The following is a 16,479-nucleotide window of genomic DNA, read 5'->3' as shown; positions in this document are numbered from 1 at the left end:
CTTTTTATTTTTTTCAGCTTCCTCAGGCTATGAGTCTGGGAGATGCTCTTAAAGCAGTTATTCTTATGAAGGTATATAGATCACTACTCTCAAATGGTTGAGGTAAAGAAAGGAGAGTTAAAACAATTTAATCTTAATGAGATACCTCATGTTAGTGCTTCTGGTCCTGAATTATACCACTGTTTGAGGGCTTGTTTAACAGACGAGAATATCACTTTGAGAAGTTTCGTATTCTTTCTCCCCACTCTTAAAGTGCATATTAAAATTTGTAACTTCTGTTTTGATCTGAAGGTGCCTATTCTTGCAATTGAATTGCCATAAAAAAATACTTCAGTTTTTTCAAACCAGTTACAGAAAAAAATATTGATTAAAGAATAGCCTTTATAAGTTTGAAGATTTATCTCAATTGGAAATCTAAATTTTAAACAATTTTTTCTTGTTTCTGAGCTTGAATTGAGCTTACTAAATCTGTGGACTTTATGTATAAGCCAATTTAAAGCTTTGAGGAAAACCCGCTTTGCTATTAAATTTAACTTGAATACTTCTTTTAAAACAAACTTGGTTACTATACCAAATTTGGTGAGATAGATCCACTTTGCAGTGCATTTGTACAGTTAAATGACTTGTGCTATTTTGCACAGATATCTTGAATTTACTTGAGGTTGCTTATTTTTGATGAAATACAAGCCCTACTGGCAATTGTTACTTCTGCATGTTTCAGCATAGCTTTAGATGAGTAGAAAGTGCCTTAAGCTTACTTGCCATCTTATTTTTGTTTCCTCTCCTATTTTTTTTCTTCCTTTCCCAACTGTGCATGTTATAGGTGCTGGCTGCACCTTATAGGCAAGTGGCAGCCAGGTACCATTTTTGCATTTCCTTAATCAAGTGTCAACACTGCAGTCTCTGCATGTGTGTTCCTGATAGGATACCGGCCTTCTGATACAGGAGATCCAAAGTAAATCCTCTGACTTTCTTGAAAGAAAGAATCATTTGGTCCTACCACTTGGGCCGTTTTGATGGCAGGTTTAATTTGTCCAAATATGGCTTTGCCGTTTGTTTTTTGTCTCATGCTTTGGTTTACTTGAATAAAGGAAATAGGACGTCACCTCAAATTCCTCGATCCTTCAAGGAAAAAACCTCTATAGACAGGCAGTACATTGTTTGAGATTGAGTCAGCATTGGAAAATGAACTTTGGGCTGCAAATAGTGTTGTAATGTTACCTTTATTTTAGAACTCAGTTTTAGTAGTGTATAGCACTTTGCTGTTGTGCGTGCCAAGGGAAACGAGTTGACTTTCATACCCTTAAAAAAGCTTGGACCTTTGAAAATGCCCTCTGGAAGGTCCTCTTGGCTCTGTAGGAATACTTGAGCCAGACACTCATTCTGCATAGGGGTGGATGGTGAGAGAAGACCAAACCAATTTTCTTGTGTGCCCCTGGGCAACATTGTGATTACCTGTGCAATATGGGCACGTGTGAGCATGTAGTAATTTTGAAGTCCATACAACTAAGTGCCCTGATACAGAAAACTGCTACTTAATGTTTAAATACTATACTGCAGAAATTCTTGTCAACTACTTTTAGCTTAAAGTTGTAAGAAACATCTGTAAATATCTGGGTGATGATTATGAACAATAAGCTACTGCACATTTCTGTTGTCACACTATTGTAGTGCAGCTCTAGCCCTGATTGTTTTTTGCTGCTGCTGCTGTTGTATGACTTGACAAAAAAGAATAGGAAAGAGTCAACGTCCACACGGAGTCCAGCCTGCGCAGAGGCAGAGCCTTCCTGGCTATTAAGAGAATGTCGTAGAAATGAAACTTAGGGGCAGGGGGAGCTCAATTCAATTGCCCACTTTAAGAATTGATCATTTATTACAAATCAGTTCCTCATCTGAAAGAGAAACAGGGTGAGAACTTGTGGATCTCCTTTAAGTATTCAGAAATATGCACACCTCTCATTTTAAATTCTGTATTAATGGGGCTAAAGAACACTAATATAGCTGCTTCCATAGAAGGCTGTGTGAAAAGGCTTTCAGGCTAATGGAAACACAGCATCCATGATGGGAGTGCTGTTTCAGTAAACTTAATTGCCATTGCTAAGTGCTGCTGTGCTGTGTGCTTTGGCAGCTGGCTTGTATCCACCTGTGCTTTAGTGATGGTTTGTTAAATGCCCTTTAAGACTCACTAGGGACATGTGGATTTGGGGTGGGGGAGACACGCATGCCACTAAAGCTCCTCTGGTTCACTTCAGCATCCTTTTTCAAGCAGTCTGGATTTAGGAATCTGTCAAATCGGAGGACGCTGTTTGTATGAATGTGTTCAGCAGAGTTTCAGTATCTCCCTCACTGTTTGTCCTAAGTTTTGTATGTTAATTTGACTTGGATACTTCCCTTTTGAACCACTTCAAGAGCTGCCAAATGAGAAATCTGTGCTGTGTGCCCATTTGTACTGTAAAGAAGGCAGTGAGCTGCCTTTTAATTAAAAGGGTTTTTTCAGATCTGTTGTTTAAAAAAAAAAAAAAACCCACAAGTTTTGGATTGTCTAAAGAGCAAGCATCTGCCTTGTGAAATGCAGAACTGGTTTGTATTGTAACAAGTGCTCTTTCAATAAACTATGAAATACTCTTGTAAGTGTCAGCCTTGTCTTAGTGAAATGGAAATGAAATTTGATTGTCCTTTTTTTTTTTTTTTTTTTTCTCGTGGGTTTGGTTATATTCTAGCTGAGTTAACTTTAATATTTCTTTCTTTAATTGTTCCTCAAGCTGATTGTATGTCTGCCCTGATTGTTGTGCTGTAAAATTATGTGAAAAGCAGCCTACACAGGTTATCAACACCATGACCCTAGAAGCAAAAAAAAGTTATTCATAGATGAAGGGGCTATGTGGGAATCAGCCACACATACTCTACAATTACGTACTTAGACATCACAGAGATCCAAATAATTTAAGCCGTTATGGTACAGTGTTCTGATTTTTAAAAAGATGTTGATCTAGTCTGAATGTACATGTTGGTTTGCTTGCTTTCCAAAAGTCCATGATTAGCAGCATATCCCTAGTTATTTCCATGCCCCAGGCAAAATAACCACTGCATTCCCTCCTTCCATGTTCGTGCAGCCAGTGATCCCGATTCGTCCGCAGTGTCCAGCAGCGCGTGCCGGCTCCCAGGGAGGCTGCGGCCTGGCAGATGGCTCCGGGTGCAGTTCTTTCTAGCAGTTGAGGCACCTTTTTTCATCATGTTAGTAATAAGCATATGTGTATGATCAGCATAATCACTATCCAGATGTGGAAATGTTGCTCTGGGCACTGCCTGGTCTCTCAGGAGAGCGAATGGCCCCTTCTTAACTACAGTGCAGCCAGTGCCCCTTCGATATGAACTAACCAGAAATTCATCCTCTGAGCAACAGTAGCAATTATTTTTTAATTTTACTGTAGTATCAAGTGCCGGGAGAATATCCTAGAGTCCTGCTTTACCTGCTTGTCTAAAGGGTACCTATCTATTTTTTTTGACTATGGGGAAAATAAACTTGAATTCTCTATTTGGTTTTAAAAATAGTGGCTGGCTTGGTAGTATGGTGGTAACAGGAGAAAAAAAAAGTCTACTTATATTCAGTATCTTTATATCTAGGTATTCAGATGTGTAGATATCTTTATTTGGCTTACAACTGTTAAAATACAGGAAGAAGACCACAAGAACAGAGTCTTTGTCTTTAAATGAATACAACAGGTCTGTGTTTGTTGTTGTTGTTGCTTTGTTATTTCACGTTAGCAACTAAAATTTTAAGGTGGAACGTTCCTAATTTTTTTGACCCTTCCTTACCGAAGCCTTTCAGTTTCTCCAAACAAATCTGATCAAAGATCCAAATTAAAACTTCCCTTAAATGCTTCCTCCTTGGAGCTTTTCTCCAACACATTCTTTGTCCCTGGAATCCAGTCTCTGAAAATACAGCCTCAGATTGTCTGTTTCAGACTGCAGAAAAACAAATTCTTCCCTGAACGTAGGACAAGCTTGCTTCTGTCTCTGCAGATCTAAACTGTCTTGTCTGGGTTTCAAATGTAATAGAATAATCGCCATGCGTGGGGTGGGCGGAAAAAGAGATTGTGCCATTATGTTAGACTGTTAGTATGCAGCCATCTCGGAGGAAACGGAGTGGAAACAGCTCAAGAAGGAGCATTATAGCCAAATCAAATTTCAAAAGGAAATTAAAAATGAAAAAAAAAAAAAAAAGTTGTGCTTATACAAAAGCCGTATATCTTCAGTACTTTGGACTATCAGGGGTCCTGTGAGGATCTTAACTTACAGGAAATTCTGTGTTTTCAGCATGTTGTCGTTCTAAGAGCACAGCTTCTGAATTTTAATGCCACCTCCAGGAAATGTTATTTTAATATATTAAAGGAACATACTTCAGAGTTTCCCCTTTCCAAATACTGTCCCAAGATCTTTCTGCCAGAAGCTGTGTTAGAATTTGATCTGATCGCGCTGTAACTCTATCAAGGGTTGTACTTGTAGGAAAGCAAGGGAACGGGAGAGCGTAGGTGGAATGCTTGAAGAGCATGGGAGAACTGTGAAGTTTTCCTCTGAATGTTAGACCTAAGGTTGTCTGCCAGAAACGAACTGCAGAAGAATTTGAGGATCTGGGGACTGTGGAAGAGGTTAGAATGCAACATGAGTGACTTGAGGAATTCTCTTAAAGAGCTCTAACACTTTTAGTAAATTGTTGGTGCGTATCTGCCTTTATATTCCTGTATAATAATCCAGATAAGCCAATTGAATTTGCCACATACCTGGTAAGGAATTTTCTTTAAATGTAAAATATGGTCAGTCCTGGGATCTGGAGCACTGTGACTGTGGTCTAAATATAGCTGCAAGGAAACACAGAGTGGTGGGAAGCATTTGATTTACCAGCAAATAGTAAAGAGTTATTAGGCTGCAGGAGCATTTATTTGTGAAGTAGTTATGCTGAAAAGGAGAAAATTATATTAGAGAGTCCCATCCAAGAGTTATGGCACTGCTTCTGTGCAGGATTCTTCACGTGCTTCACAGGGCAGATTGACTCTTTCCTCCCAGGAACTGTTCACACTGATAAACTCTGCAGAAATGACTTTTTTCCCTCAATGCTAAGATCTGAGCTTCTCCATTTCCGATTTATGGGTATATCTGAACACTTTCCCTAATGGATATTGTCAAGTATTGGCTCCTGAAAAAATGGGATCTCATCTTTTTCTGCAAGATAAGTTCAAGTTTTGACTGCAAGTTATTAATGTATTTTGTAAATATGCCCCGGCTCCCCAGGTCCCTATATAAGGTGCTCTCCAAAAAAGAAAAAGGCCTGCTTGGACTTCCTGAAGTTCTTCAATATACTAAGGCATGGAGCATGTTTAGAACAAACTTATGTTTCTACCATAAAAAGCTTGAACTTTTTATCTTGGAAGTGCTATCTTTCTCATTTTTTGGTATGTTAAATATTAATGGAAGAAAATGGTACTTACACCCAAAGAAGAGAACCTAATTGAAAACTAAAGGCCTCTCTTCTAAAGCCTGAAATGAATTTTATAACTAGTAGCATTTGTGATCCTGTTACTTGAGAAAATGAAAGTCATTAATCTATCCCTTTTTAAATTTACTCCTATGTTCCTATGTCTCTTTTCCCCTCCCCAAAGAAAAAAAAAGAAAAAAGAAAAAAGGCAGGCTGCAGGTTCCCAAGATTCTTCCAGGTATTGTGGGCATGGATGATATAAAATAAAATCTTTGGCTTCCCCTAGGGACATCGTTGTCCTATTTATTTTTCCAAAAGGAGAACTTCTACTGCAACAGTTGTTTGAATTTAACCTCTGAGAGTTGGTGGAAACGTCTTTATACATCTGCTGTGTCTGTCATGCTGTCTGAGTGGTTCTCTCTCTTAACTGTACCCTTTGCTTTGCTCTGTCCTTCTCCTACACCTTATCTCCTCTCTCCCCACAGGACTATGAGAGTAAACTCCAGGCCCTACAGAAGCAGGTAGAGACCCGATCCTTGGCAGCTGAAACAACAGAAGAGGAGGAGGAAGAGGAAGAAGGTGAGTTTGAAACTAGAAGTATTTTGGATATAGCCAAGCCTAAAGGAATAGTTGTTATGTAATGGCTCTTGCAATGGATGGAAAGCTTGCTTTGAAAATTCGTGATGCTCTTCATAACCTCTAATCCTGTTGTTTCAATAGCATAGATATGTGAAATATCTTTTCAGAGAATAGATCCCACATAAGCAGTAGACGTGTCCCAAAATTCAGTCGATACACAGATTAGTCTTAACCTAAGCTTTGATTTCATGGTCTTGAATTGCAAGGAATCTGCATATTCTTGGTTATAAAGGAGTTTGTATTTTAAACAAAATTACGACTAAAAAACTACTACTAACATAAACTACTACTACTAAACTACTACTACTACTACTACTAATGTCTTTGTTTCCTTGTTTTCAATTTCTTTTTCCTCCCTGATAGGAGTTCTTAGTGTGTGTTGTGAAGTTATAATTCCATTTCTGGACAGTAGATAGAGAGCTTTATTATTCCTGTAACACTTGCTTTCTTTCTAGCATTTCAGCTTTTGGTTTAAGTAATTGCTAATGAATTAAAAAAAAAAAAAAAGTAGTATTTGTTTTACCTGTGCTTTTAACTTGTTTGCTCATTGTTTTTAATGCCAGTGATGAATATTTGATCTCATTTTTCTGATGGAATAGTAAAAATGCAGGCTTCTGCTTTGTTTTCCATTTACAGAAGAATTGTTTAGAATTTGGCAACACAGTCGTCGTGTGGTGACTTTGAGAAGAAGCCATGGTTTCGATTACTCTGTTTCTTTGCTCTTTCCAGTGCCCTGGACACGGCATGAATATGAACTCGCTCAGTGGGCTTTCAGGAAATGGAAATTTCACCAATTCACTTCACTGAGAGACCAGCTCTGGGGAAATGCAGTGTATCTGAAAGAAGCCAATGCAATCAGTGTGGAGTTAAAGAAAAAGGTAAAGCTGTGCAGAGTGTCTTTTTGAATATTGTGAGTCATTAATATTGTCTTCGTAATCCTCCTTCGAATACTGAGGGTTTTGTAGTCTTTTGTTGCGTGTTTGAGTTTTAAAGAATTCAGAAAGTGATCAATCTCTCTAACCTAGGCTCTCCTGATTGAATGAGCATCCAGTGCAATTTAATATATTCTTTTGTTCTTAGCTTCTTTCGTGCTTCTTTCAAGCACATATACATGCACATCTCTCCAGCTATTACAGTGGCCCAGCTATTCCTTTTCACCTTTAACTTAGTGTAGTTATTCATCTTTCCAAGAGAAGTAGGTGCTTCTTTACAGCTTCTTCACAGTCTGTTGCAGTGTGTACTTTTCTTAGCGCACACACACACACTGTAGTATTGCAGTTTCCGTGGTCTCTTTGAAGATATAGACAAAACTTATTTATTCAGCTGCAAAATATATTTTTTGTGGTAGACTAAAAGACATGACTTAACAAAACTGAATCTGTCTTCAGGAATTAAAGTCTGACTAGTTTTGTACTTTGCCTTTGTTATGTCTCTATCCTGTGTTTGCAATGCTGCTCTCTGACTTCTGTGAACTAAGTTTTCTTTTTCTTCATTCAGGTACAATTTCAGTTTGTCCTGCTGACAGACACCCTCTACTCACCGCTGCCTCCGGAACTGTTGCCCATCGAGATGGAAAAGACCCGGGATAATAGGCCTTTCCCCCGGACAGTGGTAGCTGTGGAAGTCCAGGATCTGAAGAATGGAGCAACGCATTATTGGTCCTTAGAAAAGCTCAAGTATGTAAATGTTATTGTAGAAAAAACTTCCTCATATCCAAGGAGCTTCATTGCTTTTCTCTTTTCTTGTTTTACTTTTTTTTTTTTTTTTTTTTTTATTACTGTCTTTCCTAATAATAAGTGTTCAGATATTGCAGTATGTTTTAATAGCAGTTTTCTGGATTCTTTAAACAAGTGCATTAGTAAATTCCCTAGTATTACTCATCAGCATTACCTGTTAACCGTAGGGGTGGAGTCCTTTAGGAAGGAAGCAAAAACTGTGCCACAGTGAGATGTGAAAGAGGAATTTTTTTAGAAGCTTGAACTTAATCTGGGATTTATGCACGCTTCCTCAGTGACTTTGCCTCAGTGCATTGTGGATTTAGCCTGCAAAATTTTTAGCCAAAATTGCTAGTATGTCAGAGAATTAGCACAGTAGAGTGTTCATGCTCTTCTATTCTCTGTATCTTCCTTTGTGTTTTCAGGTTTTTTTCATTATGTGTTAATTTTTGTCCATCCTGCTTTCTTCTGTGCAGACAGAGGTTGGAGCTGATGCGCGAGATGTACGACAGAGCTGGGGAAATGACATCAAGTGTGCAGGATGAGAGTGAGAGCACAATGACTGGCAGCGACCCCTTTTACGATAGATTCCATTGGTTCAAGCTTGTCGGAAGGTATGCAGTGATGATCTCAACTCGGTGATAACTCGTGTCACTTCTTGGACCGGCTTCTGCTTTGAATACGATTATAAAGTGTAGAGCTGCTAGGCAGAGTTGCGTGTGTTGTCTTTCAGGGATTTTTGGTAGACTTAAACTGTAATAAAGAGGATAAACTGCTCTTCAGAAGCTTGTCAGAATTAGTGTAGAATTGATTCCACCGGACTCTTAGTAAATTCTATGTTTATTTAATTAAAAAAAAAAGCCTAGCTAAATTCTGTCTAAAGTCCCTTGAGGAGAGCTGTGAGACTATAAAGAATACTGGAAACTCTAAGGGAAAAATTGGCCCAGGGCCTTATTTGCGTACGTGATTCAGATACTTTGGTCATATTCTTTGGAAACACTGAATGCCTGCTGGGATTATTTAATAATTTTCTCATGTCAACTGCATCTTTATATTTTTTCATTTACAAAAAAAGCTGCATGTTGGAAATAACTATTATAGTTCTGTTCAGTGGATGTTCTGTCAGTATCTGTAACGATCAGCCATGTTCGTATTCATTTTTCACTTGTTTTCTATTCAGTTCAAGGATCCCACTTACCTGACTTCCTTAGCAATCCCTTTCCTTACGTTTCATTCCAATCCAGAAGCTTGTTGTTCACATGGGCTTTGTGCTGATGGCAGCAGCTGCCTGTTGAATGCCGCGTTCTTCTTTCCCCTCCCCGTGTTAATCCGTATTCCGTTAACTGATATCTAGCTCCCCCATTTTCCATGGCTGCGTCAATGAGCGTCTTGCTGATCGCACACCCTCCCCCACTTTCTCTACGGCCGACTCCGACATCACTGAACTGGCTGATGAGCAGCAGGACGAGATGGAGGACTTTGATGATGAGGCCTTTGTGGATGACACTGGCTCCGACGCTGGAACTGAGGAGGGATCGGACCTCTTCAATGATGGGCACGACCCGTTTTACGACCGGTCCCCTTGGTTCATTTTAGTGGGAAGGTTGGTGAGGTTATTGTGAGAATGGCCAAAAGGGACCAGCTCTTGCTATAGGCTCCCCTCTTGCTATAGGCTACCATGATTTTGCCTTGTTTTGAACAGAATATCTACCAAGCCAATCAATAATAGTCATGTTTGTAAACTGGAATTGCCGAAGATCGAGTATAGTTCAGTGTTACATTTCAAGTTCTAAATTAAGTGAGTTTGATGGTCTAAGTAATAATTGAGAAGTTAATCTTTAGATTGGACAGTATGAATGAACATATATCAGTTATACATCCATGAGATAGTTGTCATGTAGAATGAAGGTCTTTTTGCTTGTGTATAGTAGAAATTAAGCATTATTTATGAGTGCACTACTTGGTCATTGCAAGATCCCTAAGTAGCGTCGCAGTACATAATTTCCTTCTGTGAAACAGAGCTTCAGAACACAGCATAAATTCTTCAAGACTATTCCAATAAATGCTGAACTTTTGGAAGACTCACCTCCATCCTATCTCTGATGAGAAAATAGAGAGGAGAAGAAGAGTAGTCCTTTCTTGATGATGAAGAATGTTCTTCGAGATGAGTTGGCTCCTCAGATTGTGTATGACTCTCAGTAGCATTTATTATGTAGTGAAACATGATCATTATTAAAATTTTTTGGATGTTGGTGTTTGCTAGTGCTTACCTCAAATACTATACTGGTCAGATTTTTGAAAGAAGTTTGCCTTACATACCCAAGAGTATTACTTATTTTGCCAATCTAGATATACCTACGGGACACTCTCTGACCACAGTCAGTGGTGTAGATGTTAAGGACAGCTTTAAAAGAATGTGGTACTTTCCACTGTTGCTGCAGTCATACTCAAACAGTTAGTAACAGGAAACCAATGATAAGAAACTGAAATAATGTATAGTTCCCCCTTGTTCTGCTTCCTGTCTCCAAATATGCTTTTCAATCTGCTTGCTAAACTAACGAGATTTATCACCAGAAATGTGATGTGAAAGAGGAAGGTGAGACTTCATGCCTCGTAGAAGGGAGAAACAAATACCAAGGGAAGGGATTGAACTTGCTTTGAGTAGGGCCTTCAGTACTTGGAAAAAAAAAAAAAAAAAAAAAAAAAAAGAACTATCCATCCTCATTTCAGTATTATTACTCATATTCTTCAGGAAGTACCTGGCTGAGGCAAATGCTTTTGTTTAAAGAAAATGGTTCTGCTTCCCAGCAATTACATAACTTGCTTCCTGTATTGATATATTAGGAAGAATACTGAGCTCTGTTTCTATATGTGGGCTTACAGGGTTGCATCAGTAACGCTAGCCTGCATGTACTGAGGAACTCCACTTGGGTTGTAGTATCATAGAATCACAGAATGGTTAAGGTTGGAAGGGACCTCTCAAGGTCATCTAGTCCAACCCCTGCACATGCAGGGTCACCTAGAGCACGTGGCACAGGGCTGCGTCCAAGCGGGTTTGAAGATCTCCAGAGAAGGAGACTCCACAAGCTCTCTGGGCAGCCTGTTCCAGGGCTCTGGCACCCTCACTGTTAAGTAATTTTTCCTTAAGTTCCTGTGGAACTTTTGATGCTTCAGTTTTTGGCTGCTTGCTCTAGTTCTGTCAGTGGCCACCAGGGAAAAGAGGCCAGCCCCATCCTCCTCCCTACCTCCCTTGAGGTACTTGTAGACACTGCTCAGGTCCCCTCTCAGCCTTCTCTTCTCCAGGCTGAACAGGCCCAGCTCCCTCAGCCTCTCCTCATAGGGCAGATGTTCCAGGCCCCTGATCATCCTTGTAGCCCTGCGCTGGACTCTCTCCAGCAGCTCCACATCCCTCTTGTCCTGTGGAGCCCAGAACTGGACACAATACTCCAGATGTGGCCTCACCAGGGCTGAGTAGAGGGGCAGGATCCCCTCCCTTGGCCTGCTGGAGATGCTCTGGGTGTACAGTTTGTGTTTTCCATGAATGGCAACTGAATCGCTTCATCTAATTTGTAGGTGAAGTTCAATCTGTTTTTCTTTTCTGCTGATTTTGGCAGCATATTGCTCTTACTTATCACCATTAAGTACAAACAATTTTCATTGCTCAGTATCTCCCAGCATAAGTATTCTACTTTTGGACAATTTGACTTAAAGTTATCAGAGGATGTGTCCATACAGACAGATAATGAGCAGAAGGTAGTGTTCAATCAATAATAAAACCAAAACTCCTTAATATTTTTAATTAATTGTGTGCTGTTTTATATGCTGCAGTATGTGTGGAACAGAAAGACTATAATTTTTTTTTTTCTGTCATCAGCAATGATGAGTCAGGTCATGAAGTGAGAGGAGGAGGAGAGATTGATCACATAGCTATCCAATTCCTTGGGCGTCATAGTATTATTTTCCTACACTTTGGCTGCCTTTTATTTGAACTATAGTTAAGGAATGAAAGAAAAGAGCTGGTCCCTTTAGCCATCTCTTCTGGCATGCTGGGGTGTCTTTAAGTCTGGTTCTGATCAGTGGTGTGACATAGCAAGCATTTGCTATTTTTTAAGGGAGGTGGGAGAGGGTTTTGAGTTTTTCTTTCAATCTTGAGTTAATGTGTTCCTTTAAAAACATATTTGTCATCATTCTGAGTTCTGTTGTTTTTGTTTGGATAAATTTATTTGTTAAGCTTTATTTCTAGTTCTGTTGTGAGTATGCCATTTTACCTCACCAATCTTTCTGCTAATACAGCTCTCCCTCTTTCAGTCTGCTGGGCTAAGGTGCAGGGCAACACTTACATGAAGTGTCTGGGGAGTGGAACAGTCTCCCCAGATGCGGGGAAGAGGACGAGGAGGATGAGAACCTAAGTCTCTCATCCACTCCTGACTTGGTCCTGTCTTCTGATGAAGCAGGTGGAACAGCTCTGGCAGCCAGTGTTGCTGCATAAAACAGCTCTTTTCTTTGTACAGCCACTGTGCTATTGCTCTCCATTCTAAGAAGCTATCCAACACTTTTTTTCCATCAAACGGGGAGCTTGAGACTTGTTGTGAAATGTGCTTTTCTTTCTCTGAGTTAAAATGACTACAGTGAGCTGGGTAACTGGGTGGAATGACCTGAAGGAAGATATGAAATACATTTTCTTTGGTATTGCCGTTTTATTGAGATGACCAAATTGCAGTTGCTAATAAAGCTGAATACTGTTAGATGTTGGATAGCAACTTCAGAGCTTTAGCCATGCACATGTAAATATATTTTCATTTTCCTCATAGCTAATGTTTTTACTTTTCAGTAGTTTGACTTCAGAGGAGGAAGACTTCTGTAATGACTGCCTGTATAGCTAGTGAAATTGTCTTCTATTGTTTATATACTGATTCGAGGATATTTAGATCCCTTTCTGTTGGGAAAAGTGTCTGTTTTCCCTGACTTAAATTATGGTCTTTGAACTGCATGCTTTTTTCCTGATAAGTGTATACTTGTATGTCTTCCTGAACTCTCTTGGCGGCTCAGTCCGAGTGAATGGTTCCAGTTTGTTACTGGTGGTGGTGTTGGATAGGTGGTTGATTTTTAGTATGGTGGGGTTCTTAGATGAACAGCACCTGAAATATCAAAGCTGAAAATCAAAACCAACAAAACCACCTTCCCTATTTTGTTACTTTAAGATTAATGTCTTCTCCCTTACTCTGATTTACCAGTGTTTGCCTCACTTTGGAGCAGACTGAAAAGGACGTAGATCCTAATCTTACATCAGTGTTAAGTTGCTGTTATTTTCTTTTTTGCTTTTGTTGTTGTTACTGTTGTATGGTTTTGTTCATATTATATTTTGTCTTTTTAATAGTTTTATTAATTGTTCCCTTCTCTATTTCATTTTTTCACCACTTTATTTTTTAGTAGAGCTATTTTCATCTCTGGTTCAGTTGACACTTGTTTGACTACCTTGTCATTTCAAGATAATTCATTCATGTGGGAACAGGCATGTGAACCCAAGGAGGAACTTACTTTTCTAACTTTGGTTCTTGGCTGTTTTTTGCAAGGAATTGAGTCCAGATCAATCTTGTTGTGTTCTGTGTACAAGCTGTACGGCACCAGATAGAGGCAGCGAAGAACTTCTATCTCATTCCACCCTGTCTTGTCATGCAAGACCCTTTCAATATTTAATAATAGAAATTATAAATTTGAGGAGTTAAATGTACTTTAATAACAAAGACCAATAAAAAGTGAGGAGCAAAGCCAGATAAACAAATGACCAGTATTTCTGTAGAATTTGGCTTGCATAAATTCATAAAAATAGCATACCCAAATGGATAATTGCTCTTAATTTAATGACTGGTAAAACTGTTGGTTAAAGTTCTCAGCATTCTTCTGAATTCTCAAACAACTCATTTAAATCAAGCTCTCCATTTTTCCCCTTGTCAGGAACTATGCCAGACCTGACTTGTTAGCTTTCTGTGCATTTAAAGCTCTGTTCAAACTAATCACATTGAAGGGTTGTATTTTAAGAACTTGTACAACTCATTGCAGAAATTTAAAGTAACTTCATAACATTACACTTAATTTAAAACTAAAATATACATATGCAATAAAATTTGTTAACTTTCTGTAGCAAGATAGCCCACACTCATAACTATACATAATTTCAAGAGTATATGGCAGGATCTTCTGGCACTCGCCTCAAATACTGCTTTTACTATTTTAAATGATAATCTCTCAATGATTGTGCTAGAATAACACTGCTTTTTTAATAAATAAATGTAATACTTATAAAAAATATTTAGCAATACAGACTATTGTAATTTTATCCGTATGGTCTGGAAGTGAATCTTCCAAGAAATCTAAAGAATGACTTATGGTTCACTGCGGATTTTTGCTTACTCTGTGTACAGTGTTATTAAGTGTATATGGAGGAGAGAAAATATTCAGTCAAAAATCTCTGTTTTGAAGAGTGTTTTTTTAATATGTTCAGTAAAATACTTGAGGCTGTGTGAACACAGAAAATTCCCTTGTAACTTGTCACTTCAAGATTTGCTGATAGGATGGAAGAGTTAAATAATACACTAAATAGCTCCTTAATATACTTCTACCATCTTGTTAACAACTATTTACAACTGTAGTGTATCTAAAATTTTCCTTTATAAAGCCATCATCTTAAATGTCTTCTTCATATGCTTTATAACTCACTAATATAGACTCTGTGTCTCCAGCGTACCCTGGTTCAGAGTGTTCTGTGTGTTCCTTAGTCAGCCTTGACACTGCTGAAGACCCCGTGTGGGCCAAAGCAAAGAGCAGGGCTCACAGATGAATAGCCTGAAGACTTGCGTGTCCCATTAGCCAACAAAATACTGCAGTCGGGTTTTGCAGATGATGGCCTAATTCTGTTTCTGTTTTCTTTCCTTCCTATTACCAGAGCATTTGTATACCTGAGCAATCTACTGTACCCAGTGCCTCTTATTCACAGAGTAGCTGTTGTTAGTGAGAAAGGAGAAGTACGAGGATTTCTGCGGGTAGCAGTGCAAGCTATTGCAGGTGAGATAACCAGTGACCTTTATATTGCAGCTCTTTAGTATACAACGGTTATCTGAAATAGCTACAGAACTTCCCCAAATCCCTTCCCTCAAATATGAATAAATTTAATGTTGCAAAGTCCCATCACATGTGCTTTTCCTTATTAATTTGCTTTTGAAGGTCTTTTTCATTGCTATAAAGAAGGTGGTCAGCTGCTAACATTTTCCACTTTCGGGTGAGGTGACTGAGAGTTCTTCTTGGTGGTCTCATCCATCCTGGTGACAGTACACGTACTTCCCATAATTTGTCTACTCTTTCTAACAGTGACTAACTGCCAGCATTTCTTCACTGTTTAGGTAGGGTAACCCTGGAAGTTTCACTCTCCATAAGAATGTAGAATGAAATCCTAGGCTCTGAGGGCTCTTAAGAATCGCTCTGGCAGTGACTAATTCAGCAAATGAAACAAAATCTATTTTCAATACATATATAAGTTTTGTTTCTAGTCTGGTTTGCTCTGCTTGGTGTTGAAATCCACATAAATGGATGATGTGAAAGAAAAAGCTGTGGCTGTTAGACACTCGTCTGAGGGCATCTCTTGAAAAAGAGCCATAATTTTATTTGGTCCCTTTGTGAAGTTTCAAAGGGCATTCTGCATCCTGGGATTTCTCTGGCAAGCATGCATTTACTGGGAGAACAGCTGGCAGTTAACCAGGCTGCCTTATTGGTACCCTCTGCAAAGAGGGAGAGGGTGAATGGACAGATCATGCAGATGGGAGAACTTACAGCCTGTCCTAAGGGAGCTGTGGTCCTTTGGCTGCTTAGTTATAACATTTCCACGTGGGTCACTATATTATGGTGTATTAAGTCACATCAGATGTAACATTTAGAAACAAGTAAATAATCAAAACGAGCACTGAAGCTTCTTTGTGCTTAGAATTCGCTGAAGTGTATTCACCGGGAAACGTCGTAACTTATCTTCCCCCAAAAGGTTTATGGTGGGTAGTTTTCTGCTAGGATTTTTGCAGCTAATCTGCTATTGAAATATGGGATTCAGACCTCCTTGATTTTAGGGAGTGAGCTCCTTTCTAGTAAAAATTTCCATTTATGTAACTCTGAGTTTTCCTCCCCTCCTTGTAAACTTTTGTTTTGTTTTTAGGTGATGAAGAAGCCCCAGATTATGGATCTGGCATTCGGCAGTCCGGCACGGCTAAAATTTCATTTGACAATGAATATTTTAACAAAGTAAGAAACATTAAAATTGGCTTAGGTGTCTCTGAGAGGAGTAGTTTGTTTCTATATAAAGAATAAGAAGCATGGGATAGAATGAAGAGAGGAAAACTAGAAACTGCAGGACTCTGAAACATTGCTTGTTTTTTCAGAGTGATTTTTCTTCGGTTGCAATGACTCGGTCTGGACTGTCATTGGAAGAATTAAGAATTGTGGAAGGGCAGGGTCAGAATTCGGAGGTCATCACTCCTCCAGAAGAGATCAACAGAATAAGTGACATAGGTAAGAAAGAAAGATATGGTGGTTTGGGAAAATTTAAAGGAAATTTGGGAAACTTTGTCAATTTTAGAAAGGGATTTGGAGCATCCTTCAAGAGTATTATAT

At 38.9% G+C, this 16,479-nt stretch overlaps 1 protein-coding gene across 15 annotated transcripts in view; it reads left to right on the top strand.

The window, feature by feature from the left end:
• Positions 1–16,479, top strand: part of KIF1B (kinesin family member 1B) — an 83,129-nt gene that overhangs the window by 46,790 nt on the left and 19,860 nt on the right. For 11 of the 15 annotated variants that reach the window (XM_088536146.1, XM_088536157.1, XM_088536149.1 and 8 more), the window contains 8 exons: positions 5,959–6,052; positions 6,842–6,990; positions 7,610–7,788; positions 8,304–8,441; positions 9,182–9,430; positions 14,771–14,889; positions 16,025–16,110; positions 16,248–16,377. In XM_088536146.1, coding sequence (XP_088392272.1) covers positions 5,959–6,052; positions 6,842–6,990; positions 7,610–7,788; positions 8,304–8,441; positions 9,182–9,430; positions 14,771–14,889; positions 16,025–16,110; positions 16,248–16,377 — 1,144 coding nt within the window. The remainder of the gene's footprint in view (positions 1–5,958; positions 6,053–6,841; positions 6,991–7,609; positions 7,789–8,303; positions 8,442–9,181; positions 9,431–14,770; positions 14,890–16,024; positions 16,111–16,247; positions 16,378–16,479) is intronic. The other 4 variants (XM_088536162.1, XM_088536158.1, XM_088536160.1 and 1 more) reach the window with 1 other exon arrangement.

This window comes from Tinamus guttatus, unplaced genomic scaffold (assembly GCF_059628265.1).
Source record: "Tinamus guttatus ecotype Peru unplaced genomic scaffold, ASM5962826v1 Tinamus_guttatus_pri_ptg000652l, whole genome shotgun sequence".
Lineage (NCBI taxonomy): Eukaryota > Metazoa > Chordata > Aves > Tinamiformes > Tinamidae > Tinamus > Tinamus guttatus.
Note: the sequence above shows the minus strand (reverse complement) of the source record. Positions and strands in the feature narration are given on the sequence as shown.